The sequence below is a fragment of the Tachysurus fulvidraco genome, chromosome 2 (genome assembly GCF_022655615.1).
Source record: "Tachysurus fulvidraco isolate hzauxx_2018 chromosome 2, HZAU_PFXX_2.0, whole genome shotgun sequence".
NCBI classification, from domain to species: Eukaryota; Metazoa; Chordata; class Actinopteri; order Siluriformes; family Bagridae; genus Tachysurus; species Tachysurus fulvidraco.
This window is the reverse complement of record NC_062519.1, coordinates 28,569,816-28,588,960: the sequence shown is the minus strand read 5'-3', so window position 1 is coordinate 28,588,960 and position 19,145 is coordinate 28,569,816. Positions and strand designations below refer to the sequence as shown.

At 37.4% G+C, this 19,145-nt stretch overlaps 1 protein-coding gene across 13 annotated transcripts in view; it reads right to left on the bottom strand.

Moving 5' to 3' along the window:
• mcf2l2 (MCF.2 cell line derived transforming sequence-like 2) overlaps positions 1-18,609 on the bottom strand; it is a 70,877-nt gene extending 52,268 nt beyond the window's left edge. For 2 of the 13 annotated variants that reach the window (XM_047809884.1, XM_047809881.1), the window contains exons 1-2: positions 10,618-11,011; positions 2,466-2,549 (exon numbers count right to left, since the gene is read on the bottom strand). In XM_047809884.1, the coding sequence (XP_047665840.1) occupies positions 2,466-2,549; positions 10,618-10,783 (250 nt within the window). In that variant the 5' untranslated portion in view covers positions 10,784-11,011. Of the gene's footprint in view, positions 1-2,465; positions 2,550-5,675; positions 6,080-10,617; positions 11,015-12,279; positions 12,468-18,165 lie in introns of those variants that run through there. The other 11 variants (XM_027169806.2, XM_027169809.2, XM_027169812.2 and 8 more) reach the window with 11 other exon arrangements.
• Between the last annotated feature and the right edge of the window lie 536 nt (positions 18,610-19,145).

Below are 19,145 nucleotides of genomic sequence, written 5' to 3'. Positions count from 1 at the left end.
CAGTATACTTTAAAGTGCTTTACCAAACAAGTGACCCTACCTTTAATAAATCACTCATTAGGGGGTCCGAGAGTGGACAATGAAGTCCTTGAATACAACAATAATAAAACCTAAGAAAAGCTTTCCCATTGTGGAACAATGTGATAAAAGCACCAACACACATGACATCTGCCATAAATGTTACATAAGCATCTCTTAGTCAAATTTGGTTTCGTTGTTCCACGGACATAAGAATCATTTAAAGCCAAAACTGTACATTTGTACACGATTTAATCAGTATCTAGAGAATTGTAAGTCGTTATAAGTCCCTATAAATGAGCTAATAGTGTAAATTAATTCAAACCTTCTGACTAGATGTTTACATATGCAGAACACTCTTCACATACACAGTATCCTGTTCGACTGTAATATGTGTGTGACAGTTGATCTGTTACTGATTTGTCACTAAAGGACATATGGCACAAAGCAGCATTTTCTTCAGCGGCTCAGCTGTGCTGTTCATTAAGAGCTATATATGTGAGATACACATGAGATACTTATCTTTGGCATCTTGAACTCCTCATTCATAATACATTCAATGCGCTACTTAATTTGAGCATGTCTTTTTTATTCCTCTGACAGTACACCTACATCTGCACCAGCTTATAAAACAAAACCATATTCCAGCAGTGAGCTCATATCAGGAGGAGCTGAAAAAAACAGTTATCTAGTTTATGTAGATACTGCAGGGAGTGTAACATCCAAAGCAGTATCAGGAAATGGTAGGCTTGTAATCTAATAGTGCTATGAATGTAATGGAGCAGAGCTTTCAGCCTTCAGGCTGGATGAGGATGTGATTAGAGAGCATTAACATTGATCAGTGCACACAAGACAGCTGCTCAACCTCATGTTCATCTACTCAACCCACGACATTGCTGTGTCAATGAACAGTCAGTAGTCAATAGGTGCAAAGTTGACTTTTTTTTATTAAATACAGTATATAATTGTATTAATTGAGTGCAAGCTGGTAATGAAATTCTTGTAAGCATTTTTATAAATTCAAAGAACACCCCATAAAGCTCTAATAAAGTTCTTAGTCAATTATAATCATGTAAATCATCATAAAGAAAGTATCATATTTATTAACATTAAATTCTTCATTACTGTTCAATATTGTACTGATTTGTTTTATATATTGTAGTATTTATATTGTAATATGGAAACATAATTTCAGATTAATTAGTAAAACCCATACAGACACATTATTTTAAACTTTAGTGCCAAAATAAAAAAAAATAGATGAACAAATTATTTGATTTTGTTCTAAAACATCAAAAACTGACAAGCACACACATGTAGCTCCAACCTAACCTTTCAATGTCCTGTAATTGTTCATTGTTGGTCATAAAATACTTTCATGTCTAATAAAGAAGTGCTACTGGAAAAGGAATAACTGTAATGGAAAAATGATTCACATTGAAAGTGAGAGGCATGAATGATCTGTCTAAACTTCTTTAAGTTTAAAGTAAAATTAATTCAAATAAATAGTACAACAAGAACAATGTTCTCTAAAGAAATAGTGTAATTTCAAAACCAGTCAAAACTTATCAAGGTATTTTACCTTTAAAACATTTCATGTAACTCCTAAAACTATGATTTGTTTGTCTGTGTGCTATATTTCCTCCCAACAGAGCTTTACACTCATTGTATCCCTAGTCAAATGCCCTTAATGTTAATGTAAATGCTGTCCTGCTACTCCAAGTATTTCCACTTAGAAGCCACAACAGCAAAAGACCACAAAATGTTTTTCTTCCTTCCAGCGATTCGGTATCAGTGAGCCTCCTCCCTATAGCTTCTAAATTCTTCCTGTTCTTGGCTGACAGAAGTGAATCTTGGTGTGGTCTGACTCTAGTTTTGGTGTGTTGTGCATATTCTAAGATGCTTTTCTGTTCACCACAGAAAAAGTGAAAGTGGTTATTTGAGTTACATCTGTCAACTCACACTAGTCTGGCCATTCTCTTCTGACCTCTCTCACCAACAAAGCATTTCTGCATGCAGAACAACCACGCGCTGGATGCTTTTTGGTTTATCTGACCAATCCATGCGTTTTCTGAAATACATTTAAAACACTGGGCATATACCCTTATCCAGAGCAACTTACATTATTTTTTATACAACTGAGGGTTAAGGGCCTTTCTCAGGGAATTAGCAATGACAGCTGGGATTCAATCTCTTAACCTTCCATTCAGTAGACCCATGCCTTACCACTGAGCTACTGTACAACTTCAGAGCAAAAACCAGGTCGCTGAGATCTCTCTCCCCCATTCAGCTTTTTGATTTGAACATTAACTGAAGCTCTTGACCTGTATCTGCATGATTCTATGCATTGTACAAAAGCTAAAACCCTTCCTGCAATCTTTGAACTCTCCTTAATGCAGTGCAGCAGGGTAAAACCTGCTGAAAAGAGAAATGTTAATAACTCTTACCTGACAGCATTGCAAACTGCCTGTGGAGCTGTTCGATGATGTCCATGGCTAGCAGAGGCCTTATCTCCTGTTGCATAATCTCATCTGTGGAAAATAGAGAAACACGGAAATGTGAGAAAAGAAAGGAATGCCAGCGTCGACAAATGTTACCGCAACGCAGCCATCATTCTCACTTTAATTATCCGTTCAAAACCGCAACATACAACTGCTGACACAGCATATTTCCTGATGCAGTACAAGAACAACCAGCAGTCTGTGGCAGAGCCGGCACAGAAGATACAGGAAAAAAATTAGGCAATCAGACAGAACTAGGCCCCTTGAAAGTGGCCTTCCTTTCTAAATGAGGCTTCCATTCTGAAGTTCCATTGCAGCAGTGACCTTCAGCCATGAATACAGTTTCTGGTTTGTTTCCATGTGTAAGGGACATGGCCCATCAAACAAGTCATCTGTTCATGCAGTTGTTTTTAAGAAATAGACGCTTGAGGGGCTTTTTAGCTTAAATCTTTGCTAGATTGATAGGGGTCACCCCAAAGGGCAATGAAGACTAAAGGAAAACAAACCCTCCTCTATGTACTGGCATAAATGGATGTATTAACACCCAACAACCAGTCTTGACTACAAATTGATAACGTACTACTAAAGTCTAACGAGGAATAAAAGAACAGCAACTTATAAACTCTTTGTATATACGAAGAAACTTTGGAGCGTTTCTTTGCTAAACATTTTATACAGTTTACCTCAAAGCATAACTTCTATAATTCAGAACAATGGAAATATACAGATCCCTTAATGAGCAATTTTTATTTCGTTATTGCAAAAATGAACGTGTGTCCACGTGCAGGCTCGCAGGCACACAAATGCATACATCCTCCAGAGGAAAGACAATGTGCGTCAAGGAGCATGTGAATTATAGATGTTATCTCACTGCCTTGGGGTGGGGAAACCCAGCAGGGGCTACTGAAATGCAACTGAGTCACAATAGGCGGGTAAGAACCAAGATGAAGGTTGGAATGGTTTGGCTGTTCTCACCAGGACAGGACACAAACACACACTCCCACAACTCCCTCCTCACAAGGCAAAAACCAATAATGTGCAAGTGCTATGAGTAGATATTGCGTAGAGCCTTGCATAATGAAGGACATCACTGTCCTTAGTACCCAATGGTTATAAACAAAATATGTATCTCTTTATCAGCATCAGCCTTAGAACAAGTCAAGTTTAAACAAGTCAAATTTAATGGCCAACCAATCTCGCAGGTCTGAATCTATATCATATCTCAGATGACCACTGAAAAGAATTTTGACACATGCTCCTATAGTAAAGGGGGAAAAAACAGAAACCTGTTTAATGAAAAAGCAACAGGAACATGAAAAACACAAAATAAATCGTACTCATTCTAAAGATGATCTAGCATCATATGATCTCACTAAAACTCACAAAGTTGTTTAGTGCACAATACATCATGATGTAGAGAGTTAATGTGGCATCAATCTAAAAGCAGTTTATGCTCCAAACAACACAGACACAGACAATATTGCTGTCAATGACAAACTAGTTGGCTCTAAGATTACAATGTATGTAATTAGTTGGCAACAGCAGAACTGTGACTAGACCATACCAACTTTGTACAGTGTATGTCAGTCCACATACAGTAAGGATGTTAATTGTTGTAGTGTAATCCCAGCAGACAGAAAATTGCATTAGTTTACTAAATAGAAGTTTAAGAAGATTTAATAATAATCCATTTCTGCATATAAACATGTGCTCTAATAATGTTTGCTTCACACCTCACAAATTCCCAGTTAGATAAAAACTAACGTTGAAGAAATGTTTTCGTTATAGATCACTGAATGTCTATTTCCTCTGGAAGTGGATGCAAGTGCAGACATACTTTAACTAATATACAAACCAAAAGAAACAAAGACAAGGCAGGGAAAACTAGCAAAACAAAGTCAAAGAAATGTAATGCTAGTTAACTTTAACAAAGAGATGCTACTCATTTATAAACAACTATAACATAACGAACAAAATCATAACACTCAGCAATAAGACTTATATATGGAATACTATGCAGAAACACTTGGACCACTAGAGAAGGTGATCAAACAAATTTTAGCCATTTATTATTAACCTTAGATTACTGTCCAACTTGCCAGTCTGTCAACTAAGCTGTTGTTACAGGAACAATAACATATTGGTACAATGCATTAAGGAAGGCACTATTGTCAAAGCTGCTGTTCTAAAATATTAATCATCACCTTCACAGCTGAGACTTCCGCAGTGCTGTAGTACAATAGAATTAAACTAATAACATGAGTCTCCAATTATAAACGAGTAGTGTATACATTTTGCCTTTGACAATTCTATACTCCCTATTATCAGTAGAGGGAAGTCTGATTGTGCAGTGGATAAAGATTTAAGATTAAATCTATATATAAAAAAAGGCTGGGGTATTATTTTAACCATGTCATTAAATGCAGCTATTATAAACATGCTACTTTGAGAATAATTAGCAAGCAGCTTGAAATGATTTTGTCTCAGTCTGCTATATGTACGGTCTTAAGTTCAAGGTATCTAATGCAGGTGACTTATGGGCATTTAGAGGAACTAATGGTCACCCGCACACAAACACACACACACACACACACACACACACACACACACACACACACACACACACACACACACACACGCACACACACACACACACACATACATCAGTCTGTGCTGCTGCTGGATACAGTCCAAGTCGAAGCAGGAATCTCACCTCCTGTTTAATCACTGTTTGATCCACTCCCTGCTACTGTATCGCACCAATTTTAATCCACATGCAAGCTAGAAAGTGGAGAAACAACTCTTGCATGTCTGATTAGGTTTGAATGAATGCTGTATTTTATGTGTCTGTGCCAAATTTAGCACCAACAAAACAACACACAGCAGAGCACAATCAGGTTCCTTTAGTGTAACACGCTTTAAAGTGGATATTAACAGGCCAGAGTTCCAAACCTCTGCCTGCTCAAGCAGCAAACCTCCCACTCATAACAAAAGAACAATCAAGACACTTTGTCTGAGAAGCATTCATTGCAAACACTTCTGTGAGTTCTCCAAATAAACCTCAGCTCTTGATTTCTGACTCGAATTCAACGAAATCCTAGTGGGAATATGACTGAAAGACAAGCAGTGAGGAAGACAGCAAATCAACAGTCTTACCTATGACTGGTTTTGTGCGTTTAATCATGATGACCAGACACCAAAGCAACTCAGATCCAACAGAAGAATAACAAACACTGTCCAGACAATGGTAATGTTAAACAAAACAGCTAAGTTTCTACCATCTTCTTCCGTCTCTGTGTCTTTCAGGATTTGTAGGAGAGCCGGCAGCTGCGCCGGAGTCCTGGCAGGAGATGCATATTTGTGGTAAGTGTCTGAGCGACTCTGGTCACTTTTTCCAGCTCCGGCGTGTTTTCCTCTTGTAGCAACTCACAAAACAGAATAAGGCAGAATTTCTCCTGGGGCTGCGGCACAAGACTGCCAAAGATGACCTATCAGCAGTTTAGGAGGGAAAAACATGCAGCACACCAGCTTGTCTCCCACTGGTAGAGATGGATGGGGGGAGGTTCAAAACAGCAGCATGATTTTAGTGAGTACAGCATGTGTGCAAGGCCAGGAGGAGGGGGGACTGGGTGGGTTGGGATTGAGGTCTAAAGGAAAGGTATTTTTTTTCACAACAAGTCGGAAAGTTCAAAGTACAAGTTCTCCTGAGCTCGGCTGCGTTCCAAATCAAAGTCACATGTTGCACACACACACACCCACACTCTTTGCAGCATGAGCTTTAGCAGCTGCCTTAGAGAACGTGGCTGTTTATCATCCTGAAGGAAGTATTTCCCCCAAACACCAGTCTCCTCGGGTGAAACAATGTGTGCGGACCGAGGCACCTTCCTTCCCGTGTACAGTGGGTTTACATAACAGTGAGATCCAAAGGAATATTGATTCGCTTGTCATGTTGACATAACCACACAATAGATTAGAAATCCTGGAAGAATGATATATAGATGTGTTTCATAATGATACACAATAAGGAGTTTGATATGAGTGTTTTAATTGTGTCTTTTATTCATATACCATAAGGTTTAGATAAGGATAATATGCTTCTTTGTCCATATATTTCTCATTTCTCTCCTAAACACACAAAACTGAAAATTGTCAGCAGCTGAAAAAAAAACAACATTGTGACTCACTCCATTTGGAACTGAATGGTTTGTTAATATGCCGGCTGTATTAATCCCATGGCTTCCAAACCAATGACCCAAACAATGGGATCAGGCTGCTTCTCTTTCCTCAGTATTCACCCCAATATTAGACAAGACATGTTTGTTTTGGGGTTTTACATAACACACAAACAGGACAGTGGGCTGGAAAAAAGAACCCAGCCTCATAAGCCAGAAACCAGGATAAATCCATCAGTCATACCCAGTGTCCTTGTTTCTTACTATAAACGGCAAGGTGACTATTGTACCACAGGTCACATCACATCATTCATCTCTTTCATGACAGGGTCCCTACAGGGTGTATTTTACGCAATTGCCTTCCCTGAAGGACTGAATGACGTAAGTTGCCTTAGCATTCGTAGACAGCCCTTCCAACATGGAGGGAACAACTGGAAACATAGGAAGGCTGTAAAACATCAGTTTAATTTTCACTGCTTAAAAGTGCTCACTAATTATGCATAGCTATGATCAAAATTAAACCAAGGATCATGGCCAAGCTAGCATCTGTCTCACAACTCTGTAAAATAGCCAACACATGAGTTTTAGTTTGTCTATATAATTCTTAGGCTTCACTTTCCACAAACTTGAACCTGACGCTGAAGATGGTGGACCACAAGAGCTTTAAAGTATTATAAATTTATTTTAAATTTCTAAATCGAAACATTTTTTTTATATTTAAAAATATACTTAATAAAAGTTTATTTTTAATATAAAATGAATAGAAAAATGTTTATTTAAAAAAATTTAATTCTAAGAAATTTAAATGTACATTTTTTTTTTAAGTAAAATAATTACTGCATGCTTCATCTGACTTTAAGACTAAGAACCACACCAATACCATTAACTAGACCAAAAAAACATTAAAGCAGAATTGAATAAATAACTGCTGCACTGGGGTCAGTCGTAAAAATTTCAGTTGCACACCACAAAGCCATATTTAGCAATTGACGTTTGTCTTAATTTGAGCTGATGTGTCAAATGGAAACTATTGACGTACAAAGGACAAATTCTTAAATACTTGAAACTGAAAAACCACCAGCCTTGTGATTTTAATCACATTTGGGCTGGTCATAAGCATAGTATGACATAATATTTCATGCTGCAAGGGGTATTTACCAGCAGAGAGAAGAAATTAGTTTACTAGAGAAGTATAGCAGAAGAAATATTGCAATTGCACAACAATTGTGTCGTCTGACACATAAAGTGATTGCTTCAAACAAGCAAAAAGGTCTTCAATTTAAATCACTTTGATCACCCAAACCCATTTAATCGAAGGATTTCTTCGTGGGACAAACACAATCTCGGCCTATAGCATATAAATCATATAAATCATATTTATAAATCATAAGGTCTCACTACCCGGTCATTTAGAACAATCCAAAGAGTAAGACATATCATAGAATGTAAGGGGCATATCTACATACAAAGTCTACTGAGACATAAACATGTAGCATGACCCTACAATCCAAATGGATCATGACAGCGTTCAACTGAGCAGCCAATCAAAGAACAGCCATATGTGTCTTTATGAACACTGTTGTTTGTAACATCCTGACCCAGTTTAGCCAGGTGGGTTTGATTATATTGGGCTGTTCCTATACGGTCCCAGAGGTCTAAACTGGCAACATGTGTATTCCAGATATCACACACAATAAGAATGGAGCAATGATTAGCTGATTACAAAAATATGTTGTGGGTGAAGGTAGAATCAGTTAAATAGGTAGACGTTAGCTAAAACTTTCTTTACATTTTCTTTCCAAAAAGTTACACACTGTACACATGTATATGTGGCCAGGAATAGATTGCCTGAAGTATTAACTAGCAACTAGAACTTTTTCTGGCTCCTATGCATTTCATGCTCTATAACCTCCTGACAGAGTTTTAGACTAATGGTATTCTGTGACCTTGTAAACCAGAATCAATGTATTCATTGATAGAAACTTCTAAAGTACCTCTGTAAACCGCTCTGAATAAGTGCGTCTGCCAAAATGCTGTAAATGTAAAATAAATGTCAATGTATAAGTTTTGTCTTATGCCTGGAAACTGTCTCAAGTCTAGGCTATACTTACGTATGTTGTCATGCTAATGCTGACAAGAAATGACAACACAGAAATGATGTAATTCATGAATAACAATCAAAACAAAGCTAAGGAAAGTATACTGCAAATTGTGCTTTGTGAAAAGATCAAGAGGAGATACTATAGTGAGACCAGAAAGAAATACACGAGAGCAATTTGGAAGCACTGAGAAGTGAACCATGCTTGATTAGTTTAATCATTGGTACAATTCACTCTACCTTTAGCTCATTTTTAATGACCACTCTCGTGGATACTGCTCTGCACGCTCAGGTCGATAGCCCTTGTTATCTCTATTTGAGGTACTGTATGAATGGCATAATGTTTTAAATATAAATCTCAGCATGACCAGTTCATTGCTTTCAGAACAAGGCAATAACCAAGACAAATATACAGTATATATAAAATGCATAAATATTCCATAGTGTCCCTAATTGCTCATGTACAAAAATCATGTAAACATCATGTACTGATGCATCCAGAGTTTAGCCTTAGATTATTACTTAATTTATTAAAAACGTACAACTTACATCCGCTCATTGGTGAAATTACTGCCGAAATCAAAACTACTCAAACTTTGAAATCTGTGCATTCAAAGTGCATCCTGCACAGAGAAAAAGTCAAAGTTTGCCGTACTAGTTACGATGCATCTTAAGGGTCTGTAGTGCAACTAAAACACAAAATCACTGCTATTACTTTGCACTCAAAATGCTGAAATATCTGCTCAGTAACATTCCTCACATACATACTGTAGTCTCTGGTGTGTAATGCATAGCTGTACAATTCAAGAGAAAGCAACAACAAAAAAAGAAAGAAATGCCGAAGCTCAAAAAAGATCTGTAATTTAGTTTTCTGAGGATAGTTATTTCACATCGTAATATAAGGCCTTGATGCGGCATTTCTTCTGGCTGAGTTATTCTCTGAATGACAAACCAGAAATAGCCTGTGGACTCTCATTTCTGTGTCTGGTAATTCAAGGTTAATGTCAGACGAGCCACAGATTTTTTTCTGTGATATATAATGAATTGATTCATTTGGAAAGTTCCAACATAAAATGTCATTAGACAGCAGAAAAGGCACAAACATTGACACTGCATATTCTATAAATAATCTATCCTATAAATATGCAAAAGGTAATGCCCCTAAGTATATACACGTCTCAGCCATTTTCCCTTTGTAAACTGGTGCTACATGCTCTGCATTTAAACACAGGAAAATCCTTCTGTTTTTAATAACGCATGACTGTCACATGGTCTATTCTGACTCCACAAGTATTGTGATTCCCCTGGTTCAAAATGTCTGAAGTGAAAATTTCAAATGAACTCAATAGGGCTTAAAGTTATAGTGTCAGCTGAACTAGCTAGTTTGAAATTTTAGCTATCAGGAAATGAAAATGTTTTCTTAAATGTTAATTTAACAGATAATTCTGCATAAATACACCACGTAAACAAACACAAGCTTTAAAAAAACAAACAAAAAAAACAACACTTTAATGCAGATTTCTTGCTGTGAAATTCTACCTTACTAATCTTTCAATTTTCTCTAAAATGAATTCTTCCAGATCTCAAATCCTCCAAAAAGCAGCCATCTCTGTTTCACCTAAACATCTGATCCTCCCCATGTAGAGCAAGCTGTCGACACACCTCAGCGACCCAGCGCACACCACCACTGAGAGAAACCTCTGATGAACACACACCCACCCCACAGGCAGAAATACCTGGACTGCAGGTTAAGATGAATGTTTTAAAAGAAATTCTTTGCCTCAAAAGCATGGATGGATGAAAAGCTTGGAGGGAGAGGAAGGCATACTTTTTCTGGTGACAGACTCTGCCTCCTTGCACATGGTCAGAAAGCGATGATAGGACTCCATCTCCTCAGCCGAGATGCGCACTACTGAGTAGGACGGCCAGCGTGTGTGTCTTCCGCATGCTGAACACCTATCTGGGATGGTCTGGTAGTGCAGAATGGTGTCCATGCTGCAAATACTATCCTTCCTCTTTGTGTTCGTGTGAGGCAGCCGGTGTAAGTGGTAGTCGGGTTTAAGCAAGGTCAGATCAGAGCACAAGGATCAGAACAGAGAGGTCACTCACACAGGCTTAAGCTGTTAATTCCTGCTGTTTCCCTCCTGCACAGGCTTCATTTACAGAACTCTACTCTACCTGAGAGTGCTCTCTCTATCGCTACCTAGAATCAAGCATCCAGTATGCATACACGCACATACAGACACCACACACACACACACACACACACACACACACACACACACACACACACACACACACACACACACACACACACTGTCCTTGAGTCTCCTTACTGATGCACTGATTCATGCTCTCTGCAGTAGAATAGTTGCTAAGTGAGGTGTTATGTAAAAGAAAAAAGAAAGATGTGGAGTGTAATCTTACAGTTACATTTAATGTTGTTGAACGTTTGCAAAACACATTTCCTTTTAATTATCACTTATGGTATCTGTAAACAGAGAAATCCTCAAGTTTTTTTATGGCAGAATGCTTAAAGTACCAGATTTAACATGCTGATTCTGCAATCCTTTCATACATGTTACTTACATAGGTTAAGTAAACATACGTCTCCTTAAAGAAACTTATCAACATATAATTCTTACATAAGACTTAAAATTATGTCTGTGCTCCATTTGATTTAATTGAATAATGGTTATGAATAATTAATCAACAGCTTCTAACCAATCCGCCTCCACAACTCAACATTGGTGTGGTATAAGTTCATTCTGTACATGTTTTCACTATATCACAATGCAGATGGTTATGTAAATGAGCACCATGATTAGTCTCAGATGCTTCAGATGAGAGATTCTGTTGGTCATCATGGCAATAATAATTTCTAATAAAATAATGCAACCAAACTTTATGGGGCATTTCTTTGTTTTGGCCCTAATATAATACATGTGCACGGTACTTGTCGTTATAACACCCTTCCCTATATATCAAAATATCAACATACCCTACTTATCCATCCATTCTGACATGATTTATAAAAAAAAATGCTCCAAAACTATCCTTACTAGTACAATAAACATATTGTATTAATATATCCCTAGAGGCATTGGACTTTGAGAGAGTTCTCACACACTAATTCCTGGAATCTATTTTAGGCCATGTTACTCTGTGTTTTGAAGATTAAGCATACAGACCCCTTTATTCCCAGCATCACCAAGTAAAATCCACCCAACATGGGCCCAATGCATCTATAATACAGCTCAGGGCAATCAGAGTGGATCCAGAGACTATGACTATCACTCTCTATGATTACTATGATCTCTACACAGGCCACACACTAGTGTCATATACTGTATATATATAGTAGAGAGAGAGAGAGAGAGAGAGAGAGAGAGAGAGAGAGAGAGAGAGAGAGAGAGAGAGAGAGAGAGAGAGAGAGAGAGAGAGAGAAATAAATATAAAGCTTGATAGAATTGTAATGACCCAGACTTACACATTATAGAGCCCATCATGAAGAATGATCCGGGCCGTGAGCCACTCAACCGCCCTCTCCTTGTCTCGCTATCTATCCTTCAAATAAGACGCTTGTTGTTCTGTGTCTCTTTCTGAAGCTGTGGAACAAACTGGCATGCTTCTCACAAATATCCAACAACAATGCCAGACGCACTGGGGGGCGTCCCCCTTCCTCTCCCACCCTACGAGACATTCATCATAGTGAGGGGCGTTTGTGCTTATGGACCGTCTGAGGGAGCTTCACACAAACAGGGGCTGCTCCTTTCCGCTCTCCACCTCACACATATTATCTCTACAGCATACACACACCACACATAGATTTATACCTCTATGAATTCTATCTTCCCCCATGCACACTATGGCACTATATCTGATATCTGATAATGACTTTTCAATTGGAAATATTTAGATATCTTTTAGGAAAATAATGCATATTAACAGTATCCTCACAGTGTGAGACATGATTAGAAGTTCACAAGTTCACATTTCCATGTTAAGGCAAAATGAGCATTCCACAACATGGAAACCTTGCAGACTATAAAACCTGGTGCTGTATTCTTTCGCCTTGCTGTCTGTGAAAAAAATTGTAGTTCTAACAGTCTTTGAAAAGTTGAAAAGCCTTAAAAAAATGTTTGCAGCTTCAATGAGAGTCCACTACAGTATAGTTTAGTCTAGACTACAATTATAAATATAGATACTTGTTTGGAACCGTTGAGATTACGAACTGTTTTATAAATGTACAGCATTTAGTTGTAGCCGCTTCTGCTTTCTGTATGTAAACATACAAAAAAAAGTTTTGTTAGCTATTTCGAAACTTTCATTTCCTTATGGACAAATCACATGTGTAGCTTGATAAAGAAAATTACAGTTATATCTGAGACTGTTTAGTAGCCTCCTACTACACACAATGAAAATCCCAAGAATGCCTCAGTACACTGTTTTAATCTTTTAATATTTATAAACCAACAAAAATGACTGTTCATGATATATTACTAAATTGCAGCCTATCGTGAATAACTTAAAAGCCGACGCTAAACCTACTCTTTTTAATGTGTATATGCAAGATTTATACTACATACAAATAAAACACACAACTTATTAAAAGCAGAAAGCAATACAACAATGCTCCTTTCAGTGAAAGGCAGAACTGTAGTGGATTGAAATAAAGAATGTTATTTGCTCTAAATAGGAAGAATATGATTTATTCATATACATGGTACGATGTAGCCGTGTGCCTACAATCCGTACCATGGACAGTCAGTGGTGAATGTGGCTTCAAAATGTTTCTTAAAACACGGGGACAAAAACAGAGCAATCTTCACAAAATCATTTGTGTGATTGTAAATTATGCAGAAGTATCTGACTGATGCAGAAGACTCAACGTAACAACTAACACTATACAGCTGAGTGCAAAACTTTCAAGAAAACATCTTAGATATTACTAATTTATCATGAGTAAAACAAATTATCATACAGTAGCTTATAGAACATAAATAGCATTACTAGCATTAAATTTACTGACATTTGTTTTTATGTCTTTATAACTACTTCCATCCAATGTTGCATCTTGCGAACGGCTATTGAATTTTTTCAGTGGTAAATTTTACTACAAAAACATTCATCCGAATCCTTCAGCTTCAGGAACTGTCCGTTCAATCCTTAGCTCAGGATACTCTGTGTGTGGATTTTCAATATTTCTAAGTGGACTGGAGACTCTGAATTGCCCATAGATGTGAACGATCGAGCAATTTGTGAGTACACGCTGACCGGTAATAGCATCAATTTCAGGATATATTCCTACATCACACCCAAGGATAAACCTCGACTCTGACCAGGATAAAACAACTCCCATAGATAAAATAATTAATTTAAATTAATGTCCACTTTTAAACTTTGGGGGTTACAATATTTGCTGTCATCTGCATGTGCTCACTTGAAACGCTTTTGCCATTGAGACAAGAAGGAGGAGCATAATGAAAGCAACACGGTCATATCTAGAGTGTGTACTTCCTCAGCCTCTTCCTCTTTAAAAACTATCTTCATGTATTTATATAATATGTCCACTATTGCTTCCAGTTTCTGAAACCTTGAGTAAATCCCTTGTCCAAACAACATGTTTCAAGGTTTCATAGCAGCTACTGTATTTGTTAGAGATCATATAACACAGTCACAAACCCATGACCAACAAAAGAGCAGACTGTGCAAGCATAGTAACGCAACACACACATTACTTATTTATAAGCACTCAACATCACTGCGGTCACTATACAGGAGTTCAAATGTACTCAGAAGTTCAAACTGATGTGGTTAACAACAGCATTGTTTTCTTCCGTTTCTTTCCAGTTGTTTTGAATGTTCTGACTTAAGAAAGAGTTTCACAAATAGGAAACAGCATATAACGTCAACGTCATAGCACAAGGCGTGAGATGAGAAATGCTATCCCATAGGTACAGTAGTGCAGTCTGCCTCAACAGGAAAAATGTGACAATAAACTGTGGCCAATACACATTTTACTGCACAATAACAATCTTATACAAAATAACAGGTTTTCCAGTATACTAACAATTTGAAAGAAGCACAGATTGAATGTTATGGCATCCGTTGAGTTTTTAGAGTTTTTGTTTTTAGATAAACAAAGTACTGATAGGATATCAGTTGACAAGAATTAAGGAAGGAAGTTTTGACGTAATATTGCTGAAGGGCTTCCAACTGACAGAGAGTGAGGGAAGGAAGTCCAGCGACCTTCCTATTGTTCACCTTTTTACATTTGCAGTGGTTTTTTGTAATCTGTGTTTCAGCTAAGCACTCAGCTTGATTGTGACTATGAATGTCGGATCACATTTTGGATCATTCGACACAACGCCCATAGACAGGTTCCTGAGTTTATAACAGCTATTGTTCCAGCATACAGTAGACCTGGACAAAGCGACTCACTTTCAATGGTGAAAACATCCTTTCCCAAGAAGTTTAAATTAAACAAATTAGATGATTGTAATATAATGATGGGAGACTGTTGAAATGTTGATTACAGATATTCATATTTCATAAAATCATCTCAGGAAACATACATTTGAGTGTTAACATTTGTACCTACCATAGTTTCTGAGAATAGAAATATACCTCTGTTTACTGAGGAATATGACAAAATCAACAAGACATTGTATTCCAACATTAATTTCAGACATTAATATGCATGCTCACTTTAGCTACTGCTGTTCAATTCTCTTCTTCCTCAGTTACCATTTCTAGCCTCTCTTCATCAGCATCTCTAGGAACAGCACAGTATTTTACATCATAAAACATATCTGTTGACCTAAAATTCTGTCCCATCTGGCTGGCATATATTTACCAGTATTAAAATATTCACCGATAAAAAAACTGCAAAATAATTCGATATTCTATTAAGTACTCTAGTAAGTCTGACGCCATTAGATAGCCCATGCTGCATTCATTAACACTCCTATTTCAGCCTTAAAATGGCATTTAATCATGACCATATACCTGCTTGTATTTAACACTTATTATTTTATATAGTCAAATAAATGTATTAGCAGTTCAGCCCCTAGATTTGACCAGCCCCTGCAATAAAGGGAATATTTATACATGCAGCTTGGTTTCCCACTGCTAGGTGCTTTGTGTACATAAACTCAAATTTGTGAACAAATACTGTAGACAAACCAAAGCAAACATTTGTTTTGATAAATCCTACAATATGCATTTCAATGTTCGTGTGCCCAATATACACAAAGATCCATGTGTAAGCATACAGTGGATAAGTGAAAGGGTTTTATGGAATCATCTTTTTTCTGCCTCATGTTAATGAATGTCACACCTCTGTTAGCTTGTGAGCCTTAAACAGATGAGCCATGTCTGCCATGCCCAGTTATTAGCTACTTTCTCCTGAGTAGATTCCACTGCAATTTTCCATGAGCCTTTCTAAATACCTTGGCTGTGTTACTTTTCCTTAAATAGCCACATTTGGTGGAAAAATAGCCACATTTTCCAATATTTACAGACTAAAAGCAATGACTGGGCCTGTTACTGTGATCTAATATATTTTGTAAATAGCAACTAAATTCTCTCAAATGACATTAAAAGGGACAATACATGTGAGAATTGGCTTTTTCTGTTTTAATGTTTTTAGGCGATAAGTAGGTACCGCAAAACTGAGCAAATGTGATATATAGAACTAGTTTTTACACCATGTTTCCAGTGAACACCACAGGAGAGATTTATTTTTAAAAAACGTATTGATCCATGATATACAGGGTCATACAATATCATGGCCAAAGGCTACCGAGCCATATAAAGTAACAGCTAGCGGTGCACGATTCCCATGTCCTAGTTAGTACACTTGCATGTGATGTGCCAAGATACCCAATAGCATGAGAGGTATGTATCATTGTATCATTCCTGCTGAATCTTCTAAACTAGTCTTCCAACTTCTCATACTTGAAGAACGGCGTTCAAGAAATCATACCAAACAACTGGTTTAGCTCATAACTTACTGAGTTTTTAGACAGAAACAGCTTTACAAAAGACATCTGCCTTTATTTACATGCAATATGCTTCTCCTTTTATTAAGAAGTGCTAGTTGTACAGGTACTAAAAGTAAGATCATAGTAAAATCTCTTCACATGGACACAGTTCCTTACCAAAAACAAGTCTATATATGCACATTAATAAATAGCATTTCTGTAGATGAGTCATCCACAAGTGAATCACATGGATGATAACAGCGGCTACGATGTGATGCGTCAGGTTTTCTTTTTAACTAACATACATTATTTATGAGGTTTTAGATATAAGTCATACATTACTCAATAACACTGATTCACAGTGAGGTGATGTCATCAGGAACCAAGCAGAAAGCTGATTGGTTCAGGATTAAGTCCTATCAGTGTGTCATACAATTACAGCATTGATCGGAAACACCTCTGACTCTGATGCCTTTTCCCGCTCTAGAGCATTGAACTTTTTATATGAAAACAATGGCCCGGGCACCAGGGTGACACAAAAAGCACAGATAACTGCTCCACTGAGATAAAACTGTATGACTGCTTCATATACTGTAACATTTAAGAATACTCCATGATTACAATGCCACAGTCTTCTAGTTAGGAATTATGTCATATTTACTGGCCAAGGTCAAAGTACATTCACAGTGCACAGTGGCAGCCATTTAAGCTGCTCAGAGATAATCGTTAAACACAGATTAGTGAGTATGGTTTTAGTTTAACAGTCGTTTAGGAACCGGCGTCCATTTTAAACCTCAGCTGGAGCAGTAATTGGGATCCCCTTGTGTGCTGTAAGGAGGGAGGTGGAGTCGTTTTAGAGGTTATATGGTGCCATGAATCAGTGTAGTCAGGATAGCTGTTCAGGCCTGGCTCAGTTTCTATGGCAACGTGTAGCCTGTCCCAAGAGGCTCGCCTCAGCACCAGTGTGTCTAGTACTGTATGAGCAGGAGGAGGAGGAGGAGGCTCTGAGAAGAAGCATGGCACAATAACCTACTTCCCTATCTGTGTGTTATAGTATATTTTTCATCCACTACAGAAAAAGTCAGACACACCAGCTTACTGAAGGCAACAATTGAATTACTTAAAAAATATAAAAATGTATTTAAATGCTTTAGTCATCAGTGCTACATCATTTTATGCAAATAAAAACAAGTCTATTTACAGATATTTGAAAACCACGATTGTGGACTAATGAAAGATATTCACAGAAAGCAAGCATTCAGGAAGCATACAGGAAGGCAAAGTGTATAATTTGCAAAAGGATGTTATGATGTAATGATGCTTATCCTACTCCACCACCACACCCCTTCTTCACTCCTAACGCAAATCTAAGAGAGACGAGAACTCACCAACATGGGTGATAACACAGCCCACACGCTCCAGGAATTCCTGCACGGACATCTCTTCCTCCTCCAGCCAGCAGAGCATCTCAGGGCAGCCTCAGTCACCTCTCCTCTCCTCACCTCTCCTCTTCTCCTGCTGCAACACAGGTTTCTCCCTCTTCTCCTCTCAGACAGAGCAGCAGGCAGCCACTCCCAGAATATCAAACACCTCTCAAGCTAAATAAAGCTGCAGCTTATCCTAGATGTGTAAATCCTAGCAGAGGTTGTAATGCAAAAACAGCAGACAGTGTGACTGGTGGTGTTAATTATTCATCGTGTACATGCGATCACACGTACAGTAAACGATGTTCAAGATGTTCAAACGATGTTTGAACGGCTCTTAGAGCCGGTGCCTTGAGTCAGATGCTGGGAAACAAATCACAGAAGAGCTACCTGCCTACAGGGAGACAGGAGGCTCCATGCAGCCTAGATAGAAAACATGGAGGGGTGGATTTACTGGATTGGATCTGAATTAATAAACCCTGAACGAGCATGTAGTGAAGAAAGATAAATAATATATATATATAAAATATATTTCGTATATATATAATTAAAAATAATTAAATGTAACGTCATTGTTATTGTTATTATTATATTATTGTTGTTGTTGTTGTTGTTGTTGTTGTTTTTCACTACCTGAGGAGACTGAGGTCATTTTTGTGTGAAGTATATTTTACATTATTTTCCTTATTTACAGTTTATTTTGTTAAATTTCCTTTGACCTCTGTTTTGTAATCTCCAGCTGCTGTAGCATATGAAAATACCTGGTGTGGGATCAATAAAGTCTTATCCTATCTTTTATTATTATTATTATTATTATTATTATTATTATTATTATTATTATTATTATTATTATTATTATTATTATAAAGGAACAGTATAAAGGATACAGACCATATACAGTACACAGATTTTTGGATTGTACCAAATAGATAGATAGATAGATA